Below are 17,234 nucleotides of genomic sequence, written 5' to 3' on the forward strand. Positions count from 1 at the left end.
TTCTTACACACAGAGGTCTTATTAAAATAAGACCTAAGAAGTGGCCAAAGCAGGCAGCTATTATCTCTTTTAGGCAAAGAAACAGTAAGTTGATGAGGAATTGACAGGAGAAAGACACGTAGGCTTTTGGTATTTCATGAATGAAGAATATCAACAGATTTAGGCTTAGGGTGGTAAATAAAAGGAAAAATAAGATTTGTTTACATTGGCTTCGCAAAGAGTTGGACATGACTGAGTGACTGAACTGAACTTAATTGAACACTGGCTTCTAATCTCCAAATTCCCTATAATTGATCATAAGGGGGGGTCTTTCCATTCCTGATGCAGGAGTGCCCATTTCAAGTATAGATGTGAGAGTTGGACCATAAAAAAGGCTGAGCGCCAAAGATTTGATGCATTCGAACTGTGGTGTTGGAGAAGACTCTTGAGAGTCCCTTGGACAGCAAGGAGATCAAGCCAGTCAGTTCTAAAGGAAATTAACCCTGAATTTTCACTGGAAGGACTGATGCTGAAGCCAAAGCTCCAATACTTTGGCCACCTGATGCGAAGAACTGACTCATTGGGAAAGATCCTGATTCTGGAAAAGATTGAAGGCAGCGGGAGAAGGGGACGACAGAGGCTGAGGTGGTTGGATGACATCAGTGACTCGATAGACATGAGTTTGAGCAAACTCCAAGAAATAGTCAAGGACAAAGAAGGCTGGTGTGCTGCAGTCCTTGGGGTTAAAAAGAGTCAGACACAACTGAGCGATCAAACAACAACAAATGCAGGCTTCTAGGCTCTGAATTCCCTATCTTTGATCATAAGGAGGTCCTTCCCACTTCTGATGCAGGAGTGCCCCTTTCTTGTCAGAGATTTATTCCCTGCTTTTCCAGGAGACAAAGGAATTTCCTCTTGCACTGGCTGATTCTCAAGTAACTTCTGTAGAAACTAATCAATAAACCATTGCAGCACATTTTGGGACCAATTTCCTTAATCCTCAGTAGTGGCACATAAGAGTGGTCAGTACTTAAGAAATATTCAGTTACAGTTATTTAATTTTTTTAAAAGTTTTTTTATGTGGGCCATTTTTAAGGTTTTTTCTTTTGTTGTTACAGTATTGTTTCTGCTCTAGTTTTTTGGCCATGAAACGTGGAATCTTAGCTCCCCAACCAGGGATTGAACCCAAACCTCATGCATTGGAAGGTAAAGTCTTAAGCACTGGGCCACCAAGGAAGTCCCCAGTCATGGCTTTTACATCAGAAGTTGAATCATTATTGGGCTATTTATCTTATTGATGAAATGAAATCCTAATAAAGTTTTAATGATCTTACATTCTATTATATGAGAGAGAGAGAGAGAAGCCTGTCATGTCCCAGGGAATTCATCTACAGAATGAATGGAATCCTAATATGTGTCTCAGTCCACCCAATAAAATTAGCTTTCCTTGTTCTTTAACTGATTCTGCTTTAAAAAAAAAACTTTTATGTTGTCACAGCCAGTGCTCTGTGATAACCTATAGGGATGTGATAGGGAGGGAAGAGGGAGGGGGTTCCAAAGGGAGCGGATACATGTATACCTATGGCCAACTCATGTTGATATATGGCAGAAACCATCACAACATTGAAAAGTAATTACCCTCCAATTAAAAATAATAATAAAGTTAAAAAAATTTTATGATTCACTACTTGTTTAAATAATGGTGTTGTACACAAAAAAGAATTCTACTTTTTGAATGTTTTTCTTTTTGCCAGCTTTCTAAATGTTCTATGGACATCTAATAACAATGTATGAGATACAAAATTTAAATATATTTGTGTAGGATATGATTAATATAAATTAATTAAATATAAATTTATTATATTTTAATTATTAATGACATAACTCAAGATGCCCCTATTCTTACTTTTTCTGCATTTGATAAAATATTGTCAGAGAAATGTTAATATATCATACTATGATTATGTATTTTTTCTTTCCCTTATATTTCTTCTGATTTTTGCTTTATGTTTCTTTATTGTTAAGGTATCTAATGGTATATGATGTCTATCTTTGTGAATTGTACCTTTAACCATTAAAAATATTCATCTTTGTTTCAGACATAGAGGACAGACTTATGGTCATGGGGAGAGGGGAGGAGTGGGTGAGATGTATGGAGAGTAACATGGAAACTTTATTACCATATGTAAAATAGACAGCTAATGGGAATTTGTGTTTTGTCTCAGGGAACTAAAACAGGGGCTCTGTATCAACCTAGAGGGGTGAGATGGGGAGGGAGATGAGAGAGATGCTCAAACAGGAGGGGACATATGTATACCTATGGCTGATTCATGTTGATGTTTGACAGAAAAACAACAAAATTCTGTAAAGCAATTATCCTTCAATTAAAAAATAAATAAATTAAAAAAAATTTTAATTCATCTTTGTTTCATTTAAAATAAATGATTTTTTAAAGAAGAATAATTGAGTGTTGTAGATTTTATTAAATGGAAAATGATAGATCCCTTAGAAAGTGACACAGAAGCATACAAGTACTGGTTTATGTTTTGTCTAGTCCTGTAAGACATTGTGCTGCTGTCCATGGGGTCACAAAGAGTTGGACACAACTTAGCAACTGTACAACAACAACAGGAAGCTGTAGGAAGGAATGAAGGGACAGACAGAAATGACCCAGCATATGGAAGCCTTAGCCTTATTGCCTACGTTGTGTTTCTGAGAACTTTTTAACAGAGATTTTTGTTCTTGTAGCCTATTCTGTGCCAAGCAAAGAGAGGCGCTGAGAAATCGGAGATGAATAAGACTCAGTTTTCCCTGGAGGCATTCAGAATCTATTTGCATAAGGACAAGAACTATCGTATAAAATGTTCTTTCAGGATCTGGGAAAAATCAAACCTCAGATCACAGAATATTTTGATTGAGTAATTGGTACTTAAACTCAAGGGTAATAATAATAAAGCAATACCTAAAATTTACTCTGTCATTATTGTAATGCAAATGCATCCAGGGAACATTTAATCACATGCTTTTTACTTCTTTTGTTTCATTCTTACTTAGGCAGTTGTATCAATTGGATATCAATTTTGATGACCAGTTTCAGGCTCAAAGATATTAAGAGCTTGTCCAGTGTGGTTCAGATAATAAATAGAGCATAAGATTCAAAGTTAAATTGTGGGTTTCTGAAGCCCATGCACTGAACTTATGCACTCCGTTTACGTACACTTCAGAGAGTTGAAGCAGAGATTGAGAAGTCTCTTCCAAACTTCCTAACATATACCTTTATACTGTTTCTTGTTTTCTAATCAGCACCCTAACACTATACTCTCTTAGAGATCCAGAGGTTATAAATTATAAGAATGAAGGAGCAGGTTGACAGTGAAGCAAAATTTGAGATCAAAGACAAGAGAGAGAAGTGCCTTGAATTGTCAAAACTGATACTTTCTGGGATCCCCAGACAGTTAAGAATCAGCCTGCAATGTAGGAGATATGGGTTTGATCCCTGGGTTGGGAAGATCCCCTGGAGAAGGGAATGGCTACCCGCTCAAGTATTCTTGCGTGGAGAGATCCATGGACCGAGAAACCTAGCAGGCTACCGTTCATGGGGTTGCAGAGTCAGACGCGACTGAGTGATGAACGCTTTTACTTTTTCACTTTCACTTTCAACTCAGTCTTCTTTCCTATCACTGATGTAGCAGGTGCCACTCATACTGTCCATTGTGTCTACTGTGAACAACCAAAAGGAAGAGTACAGTGATCAGGGGGTCTCTGTGTGCTGTGCTGTGCTTAGTTGCTCAGTCATGTCCAGCTCTATGTGACCCTATGGACTGTAGCCCACCAGGCTCCTCTGTCCGCAGGGATTCTCCAGGCAAGAATACTAGAGTGGGTTGCCATGCCCTCCTCCAGGGTTTCTTCCCAACCCAGGGATTGAACCCAGGTCTCCTGCATTGCAGGCAGATTCTTTATCAATTGAGCCACCAGGGGAGCCCAGGGGGTCTCTGCCTGGGAAGAAAAGGAAGAGAGTTTGCTTTTTGGTGTTTTCCTTTTTTATAGCTTAATAAAACTTCTTCGATATGTCGCAAATCCTAAACATTTGTGAATGGTTGATTTATCATCAAATCCAACCCTCTTATGTACAGTTGAACAATTTAGGACCAAAGCAGTTCTCAAATGCTAAGTTGGCCTTTGTATGCCAACTAAAGAGCTTTATTTTTTTTTTTTTTTGAATTTTGAATTCTTATGTAAAATTTTTTAATTGGAATATAGTTGATTTACAATGTTGTGTTAGTTTCAGGTGTACAATCAAGTGAACCAGTTATTCACATACATACATCTGCTCTTTTTTAGATTCTTTTCCCTGTAATGATAGTATATTGAGAAGATGTGCTATACAGTAGGTCCTTACTAGTCATCTATTTTATATAACAGTGTGTATATGTCAATCTCAATCTCCAGATTTATCCCTCCCACCCTTACCCCCTGGTAACCACAAGTTTCTTTTCTACATCTGTGACTCTATTTCTGTTTTGTAAATAAATGCGTGTGTACTGTTTTTTAAAAAGTCCACATATAAGTGATATCATATATTTGTCTTTCTCTGTCTGACTTACTTCACTCAGTACGACAGTTTCCAGCTCTAGCAATCTAAATATCCATCGACAAATGAGTGGATAAAGAAGGTTTGGTAGATATATACAATGAAATATTACTCAGCAATTTTAGAAAAGAATGATATAATGTCATTTGCAGTCACATCGATGGAACTAGAAATTACTATGAACTTTTCAATAAACTCTTATGTAGGTGTTACATTTTCCCCAAATTCACCCTTGCATGAAGTTTGGATTGGCAGGAGAGAATACGGTCTAGGTGCCCTATGAAAGGAGATTCAATGTTTACATTAAAATCTGACTATACTCCCTTTTTATCCCAGGGCTTGATAAAAATTGCAGTAAAATACTGTGATCTTATCCTCAGTTGTAAAATAATGATAATGCACACTGCTGTCTTTTGAGGCTGGTAATGCGACAGAGGATGAGATGACTGGATGGCATCACTGACTCGGTGGACGTGAGTTTGAGTGAACTCCGGGAGCTGGTGATGGACAGGAGGCTTGGCGTGCTGCGATTCATGGGGTCGCAAAGAGTCAGACACGACTGACAAACTGAACTGAACTGAACTGAACTGAATGCATACAAAAGGAAAGAAACAAGCTACTTAAAAACTAAGCTAAAAAACAAAAAACAAAAAAAATCTAAGTTTCAGTTCAGTTCAGTTGCTCAGTCATGTCCAACTCTTTGTGACCCCATGAATCGCAGCACACCAGACCTCCCTGTCCATCACCAACTTCCAGAGTTTACTCAAACTCATGTCCATCAAGTCAGTGATGCCATCCAGCCATCTCATCCTCTGTCATCCCCTTCTCCTCCTGCCCTCAATCCCTCCCAGCATCAGGGTCTTTTCAAATGAGTCAACTCTTAGCATGAGGTGGCCAAAGTATTGGAGTTTCAGCTTCAGCATCAGTCCTTCCAATGAACACCCAGGACTGATGTCTTTTAGGATGTACTGGTTGGATCTCCTTGCAGTCCAAGGGACTCTCAAGAGTCTTCTCCAACACCACGGTTCAAAAGCATCAATTCCTTGGTGCTCAGCTTTCTTCACAGTCCAACTCTCACATCCATACATGACCACTGGAAAAATCATAGCCTTGACCAGATGGACCTTTGTTGGCAAAGTAATGTCTCTGCTTTCGAATATGCTATCTAGGTTGGTCATAACTTTCTTTCCAAGGAGTAAGCGTCCTTTAATTTCATGGCTGCAGTCACCATCTGCAGTGATTTTGGAGCCCAGAAAAATAAAGTCAGACACTGTTTCCACTGTTTCCCCATCTATTTACCATGAAGTGATGGGACCAGATGCCATGATCTTCGTTTTCTGAATGTTGAGATTTAAGCCAACTTTTTCACTCTCCTCTTTCACTTTCATCAAGAGGCTTTTTAGTTCCTCTTCACTTTGTGCCATAAGGGTGGTGTCATCTGCATATCTGAGGTTATTGATATTTCTCCCACCAATCTTGATTCCAGCTTGTGCTTCTTCCAGTCCAGCATTTCTCATGATGTACTCTGCATAGAAGTTAAATAAGCAGGGTGACAATATACAGCCTTGACGTACTCCTTTTCCTATTTGGAGCCAGTCTGTTTTTCCATGCCCAGTTCTAACTGTTGCTTCCTGACCTGCATATAGGTTTCTCAAGAGACAGGTCAGGTGGTCTGGTATTCCCATCTCTTGAAGAATTTTCCACAGTTTATTGGGATCCACACAGTCAAAGGCTTTGGCATAGTCAGTAAAGCAGAAATAGATGTCTTTCTGGAACTCTCTAGCTTTTTCCATGATCCAGTGGATGTTGGCAATTTGATCTCTGTTTCCTCTGCCTTTTCTAAAACCAGATTGAACATCTGGAAGTTCATGGTTCACGTATTGCTGAAGCCTGGCTTGGAGAATTTTGAGCATTACCTTACTAGTGTGTGAGATGAGTGCAATTGTGCAGTAATTTGAGCATTCTTTGGCATTGCCTTTCTTTGGGATTGGAATGAAAACTGACCTTTTCCAGTCCTGTGGCCACTGCTGAGTTTTCCAAATTTGCTGGCATATTGAGTGCAGCACTTTCACAGCATTATCTTTCAGGATTTGAAATAGCTCAACTGGAATTTCATCACCTCCACTAGCTTTGTTCGTAGTGATGCTTTCTAAGGCCCACTTGACTTCACATTCCAGGATGTCTGGCTCTAGGTCAGTGATCACACCATCATGATTATCTGGGTCGTGAAGATCTTTTTTGTACAGTTCTTCTGTGTATTCTTTCCACCTCTTCTTAATATCTTCTGCTTCTGTTAGGTCCATACCATTTCTGTTCATTATCAAGCCCATCTTTGCATGAAATGTTCCCTTGGTATCTCTAATTTTCTTGAAGAGATCTCTAGTCTTTCCCATTCTGTTGTTTTCTTCTATTTCTTTGCATTGATCGCTGAGGAAGGCTTTCTTATCTCTCCTTGTTATTCTTTGGAACTCTGCATTCAAATGGGAATATCTTTCATTTTCTACTTTGCTTTTTGCTTCTCTTCTTTTCACAGCTATTTGTGAGGCCTCCTCAGACAGCTATTCTGCTTTTTTGCATTTCTTTTCCATGGGGATGGTCTTGATCCCTATTTCCTGTACAATGTCATGAACCTCTGTCCATAGTTCATCAGGCACTGTGTCTATCAGATCTAGTCCCTTAAATCTATTTCTCACTTCCACTGTATAATCATAGGGGATTTGATGTAAGTCATACCTGAATGGTCTAGTGTTTTTCCCTACTTTCTTCAATTTAAGTCTGAATTTGGCAATAAGGAGTTCATGATCTGAGCTACAGTCAGCTCCCAGTCTTGTTTTTGCTGACTGTATATAGCTTCTCCATCTTTGGGTGCAAAGGATACAATCAATCTGATTTCAGTGTTGACCATCTGGTGATGTCCATGTGTAGAGTCTTCTCTTGTGTTATTGGAAGAGGTGCATTTGCTATGACCAGTGCATTCTCTTGGCAAAACTCTATTAGCCTTTGCCCTGCTTCATTCCGTCTTCCAAGGCCAAATCTGCCTGTTACTCCAAGTGTTTCTTGACTTCCTACTTTTGCATTCCAGTCCCCTATAATGAAAAGGACATCTTTTTGGGGTGTTAGTTCTAAAAGGTCTTGTAGGTGTTCATAGAACCATTAAACTTCAGCTTCTTCAGCATTACTGGTTGGGGCATAGACTTGGATTACTATGATATTGAATGGTTTGCCTTGGAAACGGAGAGAGATCATTCTGTCATTTTTGAGATTGCATCCAAGTACTGCATTTCAGACTCTTTTAGGCCATGATGGCTACTCCATTTCTTCTAAGGGATTCCTGCCCACAGTAGTAGATAGAATGATCATCTGAGTTAAATTCACCCATTCCAGTCCATTTTAGTTCGCTGATTCCTAAAATGTTGTCGTTCACTCTTACCATCTCCTATTTGGCCACTTCCAATTTGCCTTGATTCATGGACCTAACATTCCAGGTTCCTATGTAACATTGCTCTTTACAGCATTGGACCTTGCTTCTATCACCAGTCACACCCACAACGGGGTATTATTTTTTCTTTGGCTTATTCCCTTCATTCTTTCTGGAGTTATTTCTCCACTGATCTCCAGTAGCTAATTGGGCACTTACTGACCTGGGGAGTTCCTCTTTCAGTATCCTATCATTTTGCCTTTTCATACTGTTCATGGGGTTCTCAAGGCAAGAATACTGAAGTGGTTTGCCATTCCCTTCTCCAGTGGACCACATTCTGTCAGACTTCTCCACCATGACCCATCCGTCTTGGTTGGCCCTACATGGCGTGGCTTAGTTTCATTAAGTTAGACAAGGCTGTGGTCCGTGTGATCAGATTGGCTATTGGTATATCAATTCCTACATAAGACTTTGTGATTCTATGTTTACAGTCATCATTTTCATCACCATCACTTTCATGATCATTTGGAGCACTTAGGAGATGATTTAGAGGGACCTATGTCGTGATTAGGTAGACCAGATGCCCATGGAAGACAGACCCAGTGTGCAGGGGAAATAGAAATTTAAATTAGAGTTCTAGGATGCCCAAAAGGTGCAACAACATCAACTTCATAAGCCTCTGAGCTGATCTTTGCATTTTGGTGCCCTCCCACTGACTATCTCAACTGCCCCACTGCCTTGATGATAAGAAAACAAGTTTCCTCCAATCCCTTCTACCTTCAGTGTCTTCCTCTGCATTGGCACTCACTGGGCTGTGCTGTGTCTCTGCTGGAGCAGGGATGAAGGATGCAGATTGCTTTCCCCTCCCCTACCTGCTCTTGGATGAGGAATGAAGCTTCGGGCTGGCGGCAAGATGTACTTAAGTATGGGCCTCCTGGTGCAGACAACAACTCCAGGAGGGTGAGACACACAGGTATCAACCCCACTGGACTTGAGCTGGCTAACTGAAGAGCTGAGAATCACAGGCTTATTTACAGTGATGCAGCCTTGAGACCTCAATGCGGGTAGCACATAATTTGCCAGATTTGTCCAAGGTGTCTCAGTCTCTGAGGATTTTATAATTTCGTGGAGGAAGAAAAGGAGAAAAGTGAGAGATTTAGACTTGTCCTCTTCTTGGGGGAGTTTGACTTCTACTCATAGTCTCTGACTTTCACAATGTTTATCTCATCATAATATTCAGGCAACTTTTTTTTTTTTTTCAATTAGAGAAAACAGTATGACTTTTTAATCTGCAGATCCACTTAATCAGTTATGTGATTTGGAGAGATTTACATCTTCTAAAACATGATTTTTTTCTATTTCCTTAATTAAGACTCCTGTCTTGGGAAACCTTATTTTTCATTCTATGGTTCTGGTTTAGGGTTTTGGGATATCATATTTGGAGATTTATGGGTTTTTCTTTTTTCTATTTTGAATGAGAGTTCCAACTCTAGTTCTAACATTACAGAATTTTAAATTTTAAGTTCTAGTTAATTTAATATTCTAGCTCTAATTTTTCTGTTCAGTTGTTGTATATTGTATGTTATTGCATGCATACTCAGTCATGTATGGTTTTTTATGACCCCATGGACTGTAGCCCACCAGGCTCCTCTGTCCATGGGATTTCCCAGGCAAGAATACTGGAGTAGGTTGCCATTTCCTCCTTCAGGGGATCTTCCTGACCAGGGATTGGACCTAGTTCTCCTGTGGCTCCTGCATTAAAGGCAGATTCTTTACTCACTGAGCCACTGTGACATATTACACAACTGTGAATTTTGACATATTATTTGGAAACTTGCTAGCTTGCTTGAACACTTCAAGGGGTCTCAGAGAGTCTACATTCAAAATATAGGTGAGGACTTCAGTCTTATCAAGGCTTAACTAGGATAGTATCTGATTCCAAGCTCACTTTTATGGCTCTTGGTAGGACTGAGTCCTTTGAGGGCCAGAGGACTCCCTTAGCTTTTTACCAAATAGGCTTCTGACAGCATGGCAGCTGGCTTCCATTAGAGCAAGGTGGTCATTTAGTGGGAGCAGGTTGGCAGGATGAAACAGAGCTGGTCTACACATTAAGGTTGGAAGGGACAATCCAATATTTTCCAAATTCAATTCATTGAAAGGAAGTCACTGTATCCAGTCTATACTCAAGGAGACAGATATACAAGGGCATGAATATAGGAGGAAGGGTTCATTATGAGCATCTTTGAAGCTACCCCCATATAGACCTCACACTTTTTCAGAAGCATTGACTCTAAGAAAAATTAAAACTATAGAGATGCTTCTGTGTTTGGTAGCCTTGTCTCCAACCCATCACAGTATCATCTTTTCAAGAAAAGTTCGCTGGAGAAGACCTGGCACAGGGAAGAGTATGCCCTGTTGTGGGTACTTCTGCAGATCCCACCATGCTGCTTCTGGCCATACAGTCAGGAGTCCAGAGGTAGCCTCCTTTAGGCATTGATTACTGAGGGCTGAGTACATCTAACATTGGAGCATATGTCCCTCATTTCTGACAGGACATATTATTATTATTATTTTTAAATCATTTTACAGTATACAGTTCAATGGCATCAGTACATTTACATTGCTTTGCAACCATCACCACCATCCATTTCTATAAATCCAGAACGTTTTCATCTTCCCCAACTGGAACTCTATGCCCATTAAACACTAACTCCCCCTCCTCCTCCCAAAGCCTCTGGCAACCACCATTCTACTCTCTCTCTATGAATTTGACTATTATATCTGTGGAATCATTCAAATTTTGTCACTTTGTGTCTGGTTATATAATATGACTGGGGCAAAGTTAGATGGAATGGGAAGGAGAGTTATTAGAAAAACTGGGAATCAATTTTACTCTGATAGGTTCTCTCCTATCTTGGGAAACACGCATCCCTGTTTTCCTAGGAAAATTCCAGTTGATAAATGTTTATTCAAACTTAATGTTAACTGTGTCCTGTTTCAATGTCAAAATACTCTGGCTTGGAAATGAAGTGAAATAGGCATCCCATTTGCTCAAAAATCCTTAAGGAGCAAAAATATATTAAATGCCTTGGTCATTAAGTTAGGGTTTGTATGCATGTATGCTAAGTCGCTTCAGTCATGTCTGACTCTTTACAGCACTATGAACTATAGCCCGCCAGGCTCCTCCATCCATGGGGATTCTCCAGGCAAGAATACTGGAGTGGGTTGCCATGCCCTCCTTCTGGAGATCTTCCTGACCAGGGATCGAACCCATGTCTCTTATGTCCTGCATTGGCAGGTGGGTTCTTTACCACTAGCACCACTTGGGAAGCAAGTTAGAGTTTAGATTCACCTAATACATAGGGGAAAATCATAGAAAAAGTACATAAGTAGTAAACTTCTCCCTCCCAAGAAAGAGGGAGCTATGATTATTTTGCAATGATAGAGACAAGACTACCCATTATGAAGAGTCTTGAGTAGTACATGATGAAAGTGAAAAGAATATACTGCTGTGTATGCAAAATCCTGGAAGGGATATGACTCATAGAGGTGTCCAAATAAGCTCTCAATTACATTAAACTTATTCTAAGAGGAGAAATCTGGAATCAAGATTGCCAGGAGAAATATCCATAACCTCAGATATGCAAGTGACACCACCCTTATGGCAGAGAGCAAGAGGAACTAAAGAGCCTCTTGATGAAAGTGAAAGAGGAGAGTGAAAAAGTTGGCGTAAAACTCAATATTCAGAAAATGAAGATCATTGCATCTGGTCCCATCACTTCATGGCCAGCAGATGGGGAAACAATGGAAACAGTGAGAAATTTTATTTGGGGGGGCTCCAAAATCACTTCAGATGATGACTGCAGCCATGAAATTAAAAGACACTTGCTCCTTGGAAGAAAAGCTATGACCAAGCTAGACAGCATATTAAAAAGCAGAGACATTACTTTGCCAAAAAATGTCCATCTGGTCAAATCTATGGTTTTCCAGTAGTCATGTATGTATGTGAGAGTTGGAGTATAAAGAAAGCTGAGCGCCGAAGAATTGATGTTTTTGAACTGTGGTGTTGGAGGAGACTCTTGAGCGTCCCTTGGACTGAAAAGAGATCCAACCAGTCCATCCTAAAGGAAATCAGTCCTGAATATTCATTGGAAGGACTGACGCTGAAGCTAAAACTCCAATACTTTGGCCACCTGATGTGAAGAACTGACTCATTGGAAAATACCCTGACGCTGGGAAAGATTGAAGGCAGGAGGAGAAGGGGATGACAGAGGATGAGATGGTTGGATGGCATCACCGTCTTGATGGACATGAGTTTGAGTAAGCTCCAGGAGTTGGTGATGGACAGGGAAGCCTAGTGTTCTGCCATCCATGGGTCACAAAGAGTCAGACATGACTGAGTTTCTGAACTGAACTGGAGGAAAAAAATGTGTAAACAGGAAGCAGATCCAGAAAGACATAGATATGCTGTGGGACTGAAGATCAGAATTTCTTCTTGCACATGATTGACCTTGCTGCCTTTTCTAGTCCTATGAATGGAAATAAATAGAACTGCCTTATGATCCAGCAATCCCACTGCTGGGCATACACACTGAGGAAACCAGAAGGGAAAGAGACACGTGTACCCCAATGTTCATCACAGCCCTGTTTATAATAGCCAGGACACGGAAGCAACCTAGATGCCCATCAGCAGATGAATGGATAAGAAAGCTATGGTACATATACACAATGGAGTATTACTCAGCCATTAAAAAGAATACATTTGAATCAGTTCTAATGAGGTGGGTGAAACTGGAACCTATTATATAGAGTGAAGTAAGCCAGAAAGAAAAACACCAATACAGTATACTAATGCATATATATGGAATTTAGAAAGATGGTAACAATAACCCTGTGTACGAGACAGCAAAAGAGACACTGATGTATAGATCAGTCTTATGGACTCTGTGGGAGAGGGAGAGTGTGGGGAGATTTTGGAGAATGACATTGAAACATGTATAATATCATGTATGAAACGAGTCGCCAGTCCAGGTTCGATGCACGATACTGGATGCTTGGGGCTGGTGCACTGGGACGATCCAGAGGGAGGGTATGGGGAGGGAGGAGGGAGGGGGGTTCAGGATGGGGAACACAGGTATACCTGTGGCGGATTCATTTCGATATTTGGCAAAACTAATACAATATTGTAAACTTTAAAAATAAAATAAAATGAAAAAAAGAAAATAAATAGAAAGAAGATAACGTGGATGTTGACCTTAGGCTATTCTGCTGATAATCCTCCAGAGGGCACTTTTGATGTCCTTATTCCTCAAGCTGTAGATGAAGGGGTTCAGCATAGGGGTGACCACAGTGTACATCACTGAGGCCACTGCGCCCTTCCTGGGGGAAGACGAGGCAGCTGAGCTGAGATACACACCAAGACCTGTTCCATAAAATAAGCAAACAACTACCAGGTGAGAGCCACAGGTGGAGAAGGCTTTATACCTCCCACCTAATGATGAGATTCTCAGAATGGAGGACATAATTTGAGTATATGAGTAAAGGATTCCTGAGAGTGGAATTCCACCAAAGATTGTACCAATGAAGTAGATTAATATGTTATTGGTGGAGGTGTCAGAACAGGCAAGGTTGAGGAGTTGAGAAAGGTCACAAAAGAAATGAGGGATTTCCACTTCTGGACAGAAGGTAAGCTGTGACATTACCAAATAGTGCAACAGGGAGGTCAAAAGGCTGATGGAAAATGACACCAGGACAAACAAGCCACAGAGGAGGGGGTTCATGATGACCAGATAGTGTAGGGGGTGACAAATGGCCACCAACCGGTCATAGGCCATCACTGTCAGAAGGAGACTCTCCAAACATACAAAAAGAGAAAAGAAGGTCACCTGAGATAGGCACCCTGCATAGGTGATGGATTTGCTGTGTGTCTGGAGATTCACTAGCATCTTAGGGATGGTGGTGGTGGTGAAACTGACATCAGTCAATGATAGGTTAGAAAGGAAGTACATGGGGGAGTGGAGGTGGGAATCAGAGGTGACAGCCAGGATGATGAGCAGGTTCCCAAGGATGGTGACCAGGTACATGGACAGGAAGAGCCCAAAGAGGAGGAGCTGAAGTTCTGGATCATCTGAGAGGCCCAGGAGGAGGAATTCTGAGACCCTTGTTAGATTATGTGGTTCCATGTTGATGAAACACCTTTTGAAAAAGAAGAGAATATTCAATAAACAAATCAATTGTAGAGGGACCCAGATAAATGTCTATGCTTTGGATTTAAGTGGGTCACAAATAAAATGTTTAGGCTTGAAGACCATACATCCCATGGTCTTCAGAAATACTTCTTAGCTGTGAACACATATTTTGTTATTGTTGTTCAGTTGCTAAATAATGTCCAACTCTCCCCATGGACTATAGCATGCCAGGCCCCTCTGTCCTCCACTATCTCCTGTAATTTGCTCAAAATCATGTCCATTGAGTCAATGATGCTATCTAACCATCTCATCCTCTGCTGCCTGCTTCTCCTGCTGCCCTCAATCTTTCCCAGTGTCAGGGTCTTTTCCAATAAGTTAGCTCTTTGCATTAAGAGACCAAAATACTGGAGCTTCAGCTTCAACATCAGTCCTTCCAATGGATATTCAGGGTTGATTTCCTTTAGGATGGACTGGTTTGATCACCTTGCAGTCCAAGGGACTCTCAAGAGTCTCCTCCAGCACCAAAATTCAAAAGCATCCAATCTTTGAAGGATCACAGCTGTGTTGTGGTGAAGGGGCTTGCAGAAGTCAATGAAACTATAAGCCATGCCGTGCAGGGCCACCCAAGATGGATGGGTCATGATGAAGAGTTCTGAGAAAATGTGGTCCATTGGAGAAGGAAGTGAAACCCATTCCAGTATGCTTTCTATGAGAACTCCATGGATAGTATGATAAAGCTGGAACACATCTTTACTGATGCTCAAAGTACTGACCAGTGTTTTTGTACACCTACTTTAAAAGTATGAGGCCAAAGAATTTGAGAGAAGTAATGACAATTTGAGATCAGAACTTAATGAACACAGCAACATATTTGTCCCCTGATTTTGAAGGAAGTGTATGAAATTGAAAGTATTCTTTTCTCTCTTTTAAAAAAAATCTGATTAAAGAACACTAAGAAACACTCAAATGTACTGTATCTAATCCAAATGCAGTACAAGAAGTTTCCTTGATGTGCATCTTAGTCCTAAAGATATAGAATCATGTTAATTGGATCCTAAATTAAAATGAAATGTTCAGAGATAGCATTTCTATGCAAATTATCTTTAATGGTTTTTCCATATTTACTTGGTTTTATGTCATCCATCTTCCATGGAGATAAGGCTGGGTTGTCTGGTCAAAGTTCCTTCACATATAACTCAAAAACAAATATTTGGCCTTGGTGGGCTTCATATTTTGATAAACATATTTTTGTTGAAAGCATAAAATCATACAGCATCACTGGTCTTTATTACTATATGATATGCCAATGATTAAAGAAAAATTCACTTTTAATAAATGCTTGTTTTTTTCATTTTTAAAGTGCTATACAGTCTCACAGAAAGGTCTGAAGTTGAATTTGCCTTTTGCTGTTTTTGTTTGCAGTGGCTAATTAAAGCGTCTTAAATGTGTCTCTAAATTGTTTTAGTTGAGTCTGAGTCTTTGTGACACCATGAATTGTAGTCTGCCAAATTCCTCTGTCCATGGGATTTTAAAGACAAGAGTACTGGCATGGGTTGCCATTTCCTTCACCAGGGGATCTTCCTGACTCAGGGATCAAACCTGCACAGCTTGTGTCTCCTGCATTGGCAGGCAGGTTCTTTACCACTAGCACCACCTGGGAAACTCTAATATATCTCTTCCTATACATTTGTAAAGGGTTGATTTCTCATCAAATCCAACTCTCTTACACCAGTTGAAAAATTTAAGGCCAAAGCCTGTTCTCAAATGCTACCTTGGTCCTCTTATACCAGCTTTTCAAGTCATCCTTCCTTATTGACAAATGACATTTCTCCTACATTCATCATCCCGAAGGCAACTCAGGTCTTCATTTCTCCTGACAGGTCAAAACATGATGTATTTTGGGAAAAATCAAAAGGGGAAAAGCTAAAGACTAATATCAGAAAAGTAGGGTAAAGAGTATACTTTCCATCTTGGGCAGGAAAGCTGGTGAGCCCTGATAAAGAGTGGTAAAATATTTAACCTTGTTTCTTGGGATTAAGACTATGTACCTCTTGAAATTTACCAATAAAAGACTTCATAAAAAAAGAAAAACTATACATGAGTAGTTTGTACATATGTAAAGTGGGTATATTAATTGAACTGGACTCAGGGCTGCTCTGATAGCTCAGTTGGTAAAGAATCCACCTTCAATACAGGAGACCCTAGTTCAATTCCTGGGTCAGGAAGATCCACTGGAGGAAGGATAGGCTAACCACTCCAGTATTCTAGGGCTTCGCTTGTGGCTCAGCTGGGAAAGAATCTGTCTGCAATGCAGGAGACCTGGGTTTGATCCCTGGGTTGGGAAGATCTCCTGGATAAGGGAAAGGCTACCCACTCCAGTATTCTGGACTAGAGAATTCCATGGACCGTATAGTCCATGGGGTTGCAAAGAGTAGGACACAACTGAATGACTCACTTACACTTTCTTCCAAGGTTGCTGTAAAAATTAAATTAAAATAAAGTACTTTGGCAGTGGTTATCACTGCTTTACTTAAGCAAAGGAGAAAAGGAAAGATAAAAGCATCTGAATGCAGAGTTCCAAAGAATAGCAAGAAGAGATAAGAATGTCTTCCTCAGCGATCAATGCAAAGAAATAGAGGAAAACAATAGAATGGGAAAGACTAGAGATGTCTTCAAGAAAATTAGAGATACCAAAGGAATATTTCACGCAAAGATGGGCTCGATAAAGGACAGAAATGGTATGGACCTAACAGAAGCAGAAGATATTAAGAAGAGGTGGAAAGAATACACAGAAGAACTGTACAAAAAGATCTTCAAGACCAAGATAATTACGATGGTGTGGTCACTGACCTAGAGCCAGACATCCTGGAATGTGAAGTCAAGTGGGCCTTAGAAAGCATCACTATGAACAAATCTAGTGGAGGTGATAGAATTCCAGTTGAGGTATTTCAAATCCTGAAAGATGATGCTGTGAAAGTGCTGCATTCAATATGCCAGCAAATTTGGAAAACTCAACAGTGGCCACAAGACTGGAAAAGGGCACTTCTCATTCCAATCC

At 40.2% G+C, this 17,234-nt stretch overlaps 1 protein-coding gene across 1 annotated transcript; it reads right to left on the reverse strand.

Annotated features, from left to right (window-relative positions):
* Positions 1–13,243: 13,243 nt before the first annotated feature.
* On the reverse strand, positions 13,244–14,170 carry LOC109561191 (olfactory receptor 7E178-like). The gene has a single exon (XM_019963586.2). The coding sequence runs from the start codon at positions 14,168–14,170 to the stop codon at positions 13,244–13,246; it is 927 nt and encodes a 308-aa protein (XP_019819145.2).
* Positions 14,171–17,234: the final 3,064 nt, after the last annotated feature.

The sequence above is a fragment of the Bos indicus genome, chromosome 7 (genome assembly GCF_029378745.1).
Source record: "Bos indicus isolate NIAB-ARS_2022 breed Sahiwal x Tharparkar chromosome 7, NIAB-ARS_B.indTharparkar_mat_pri_1.0, whole genome shotgun sequence".
In the NCBI taxonomy this organism is placed as follows: domain Eukaryota; kingdom Metazoa; phylum Chordata; class Mammalia; order Artiodactyla; family Bovidae; genus Bos; species Bos indicus.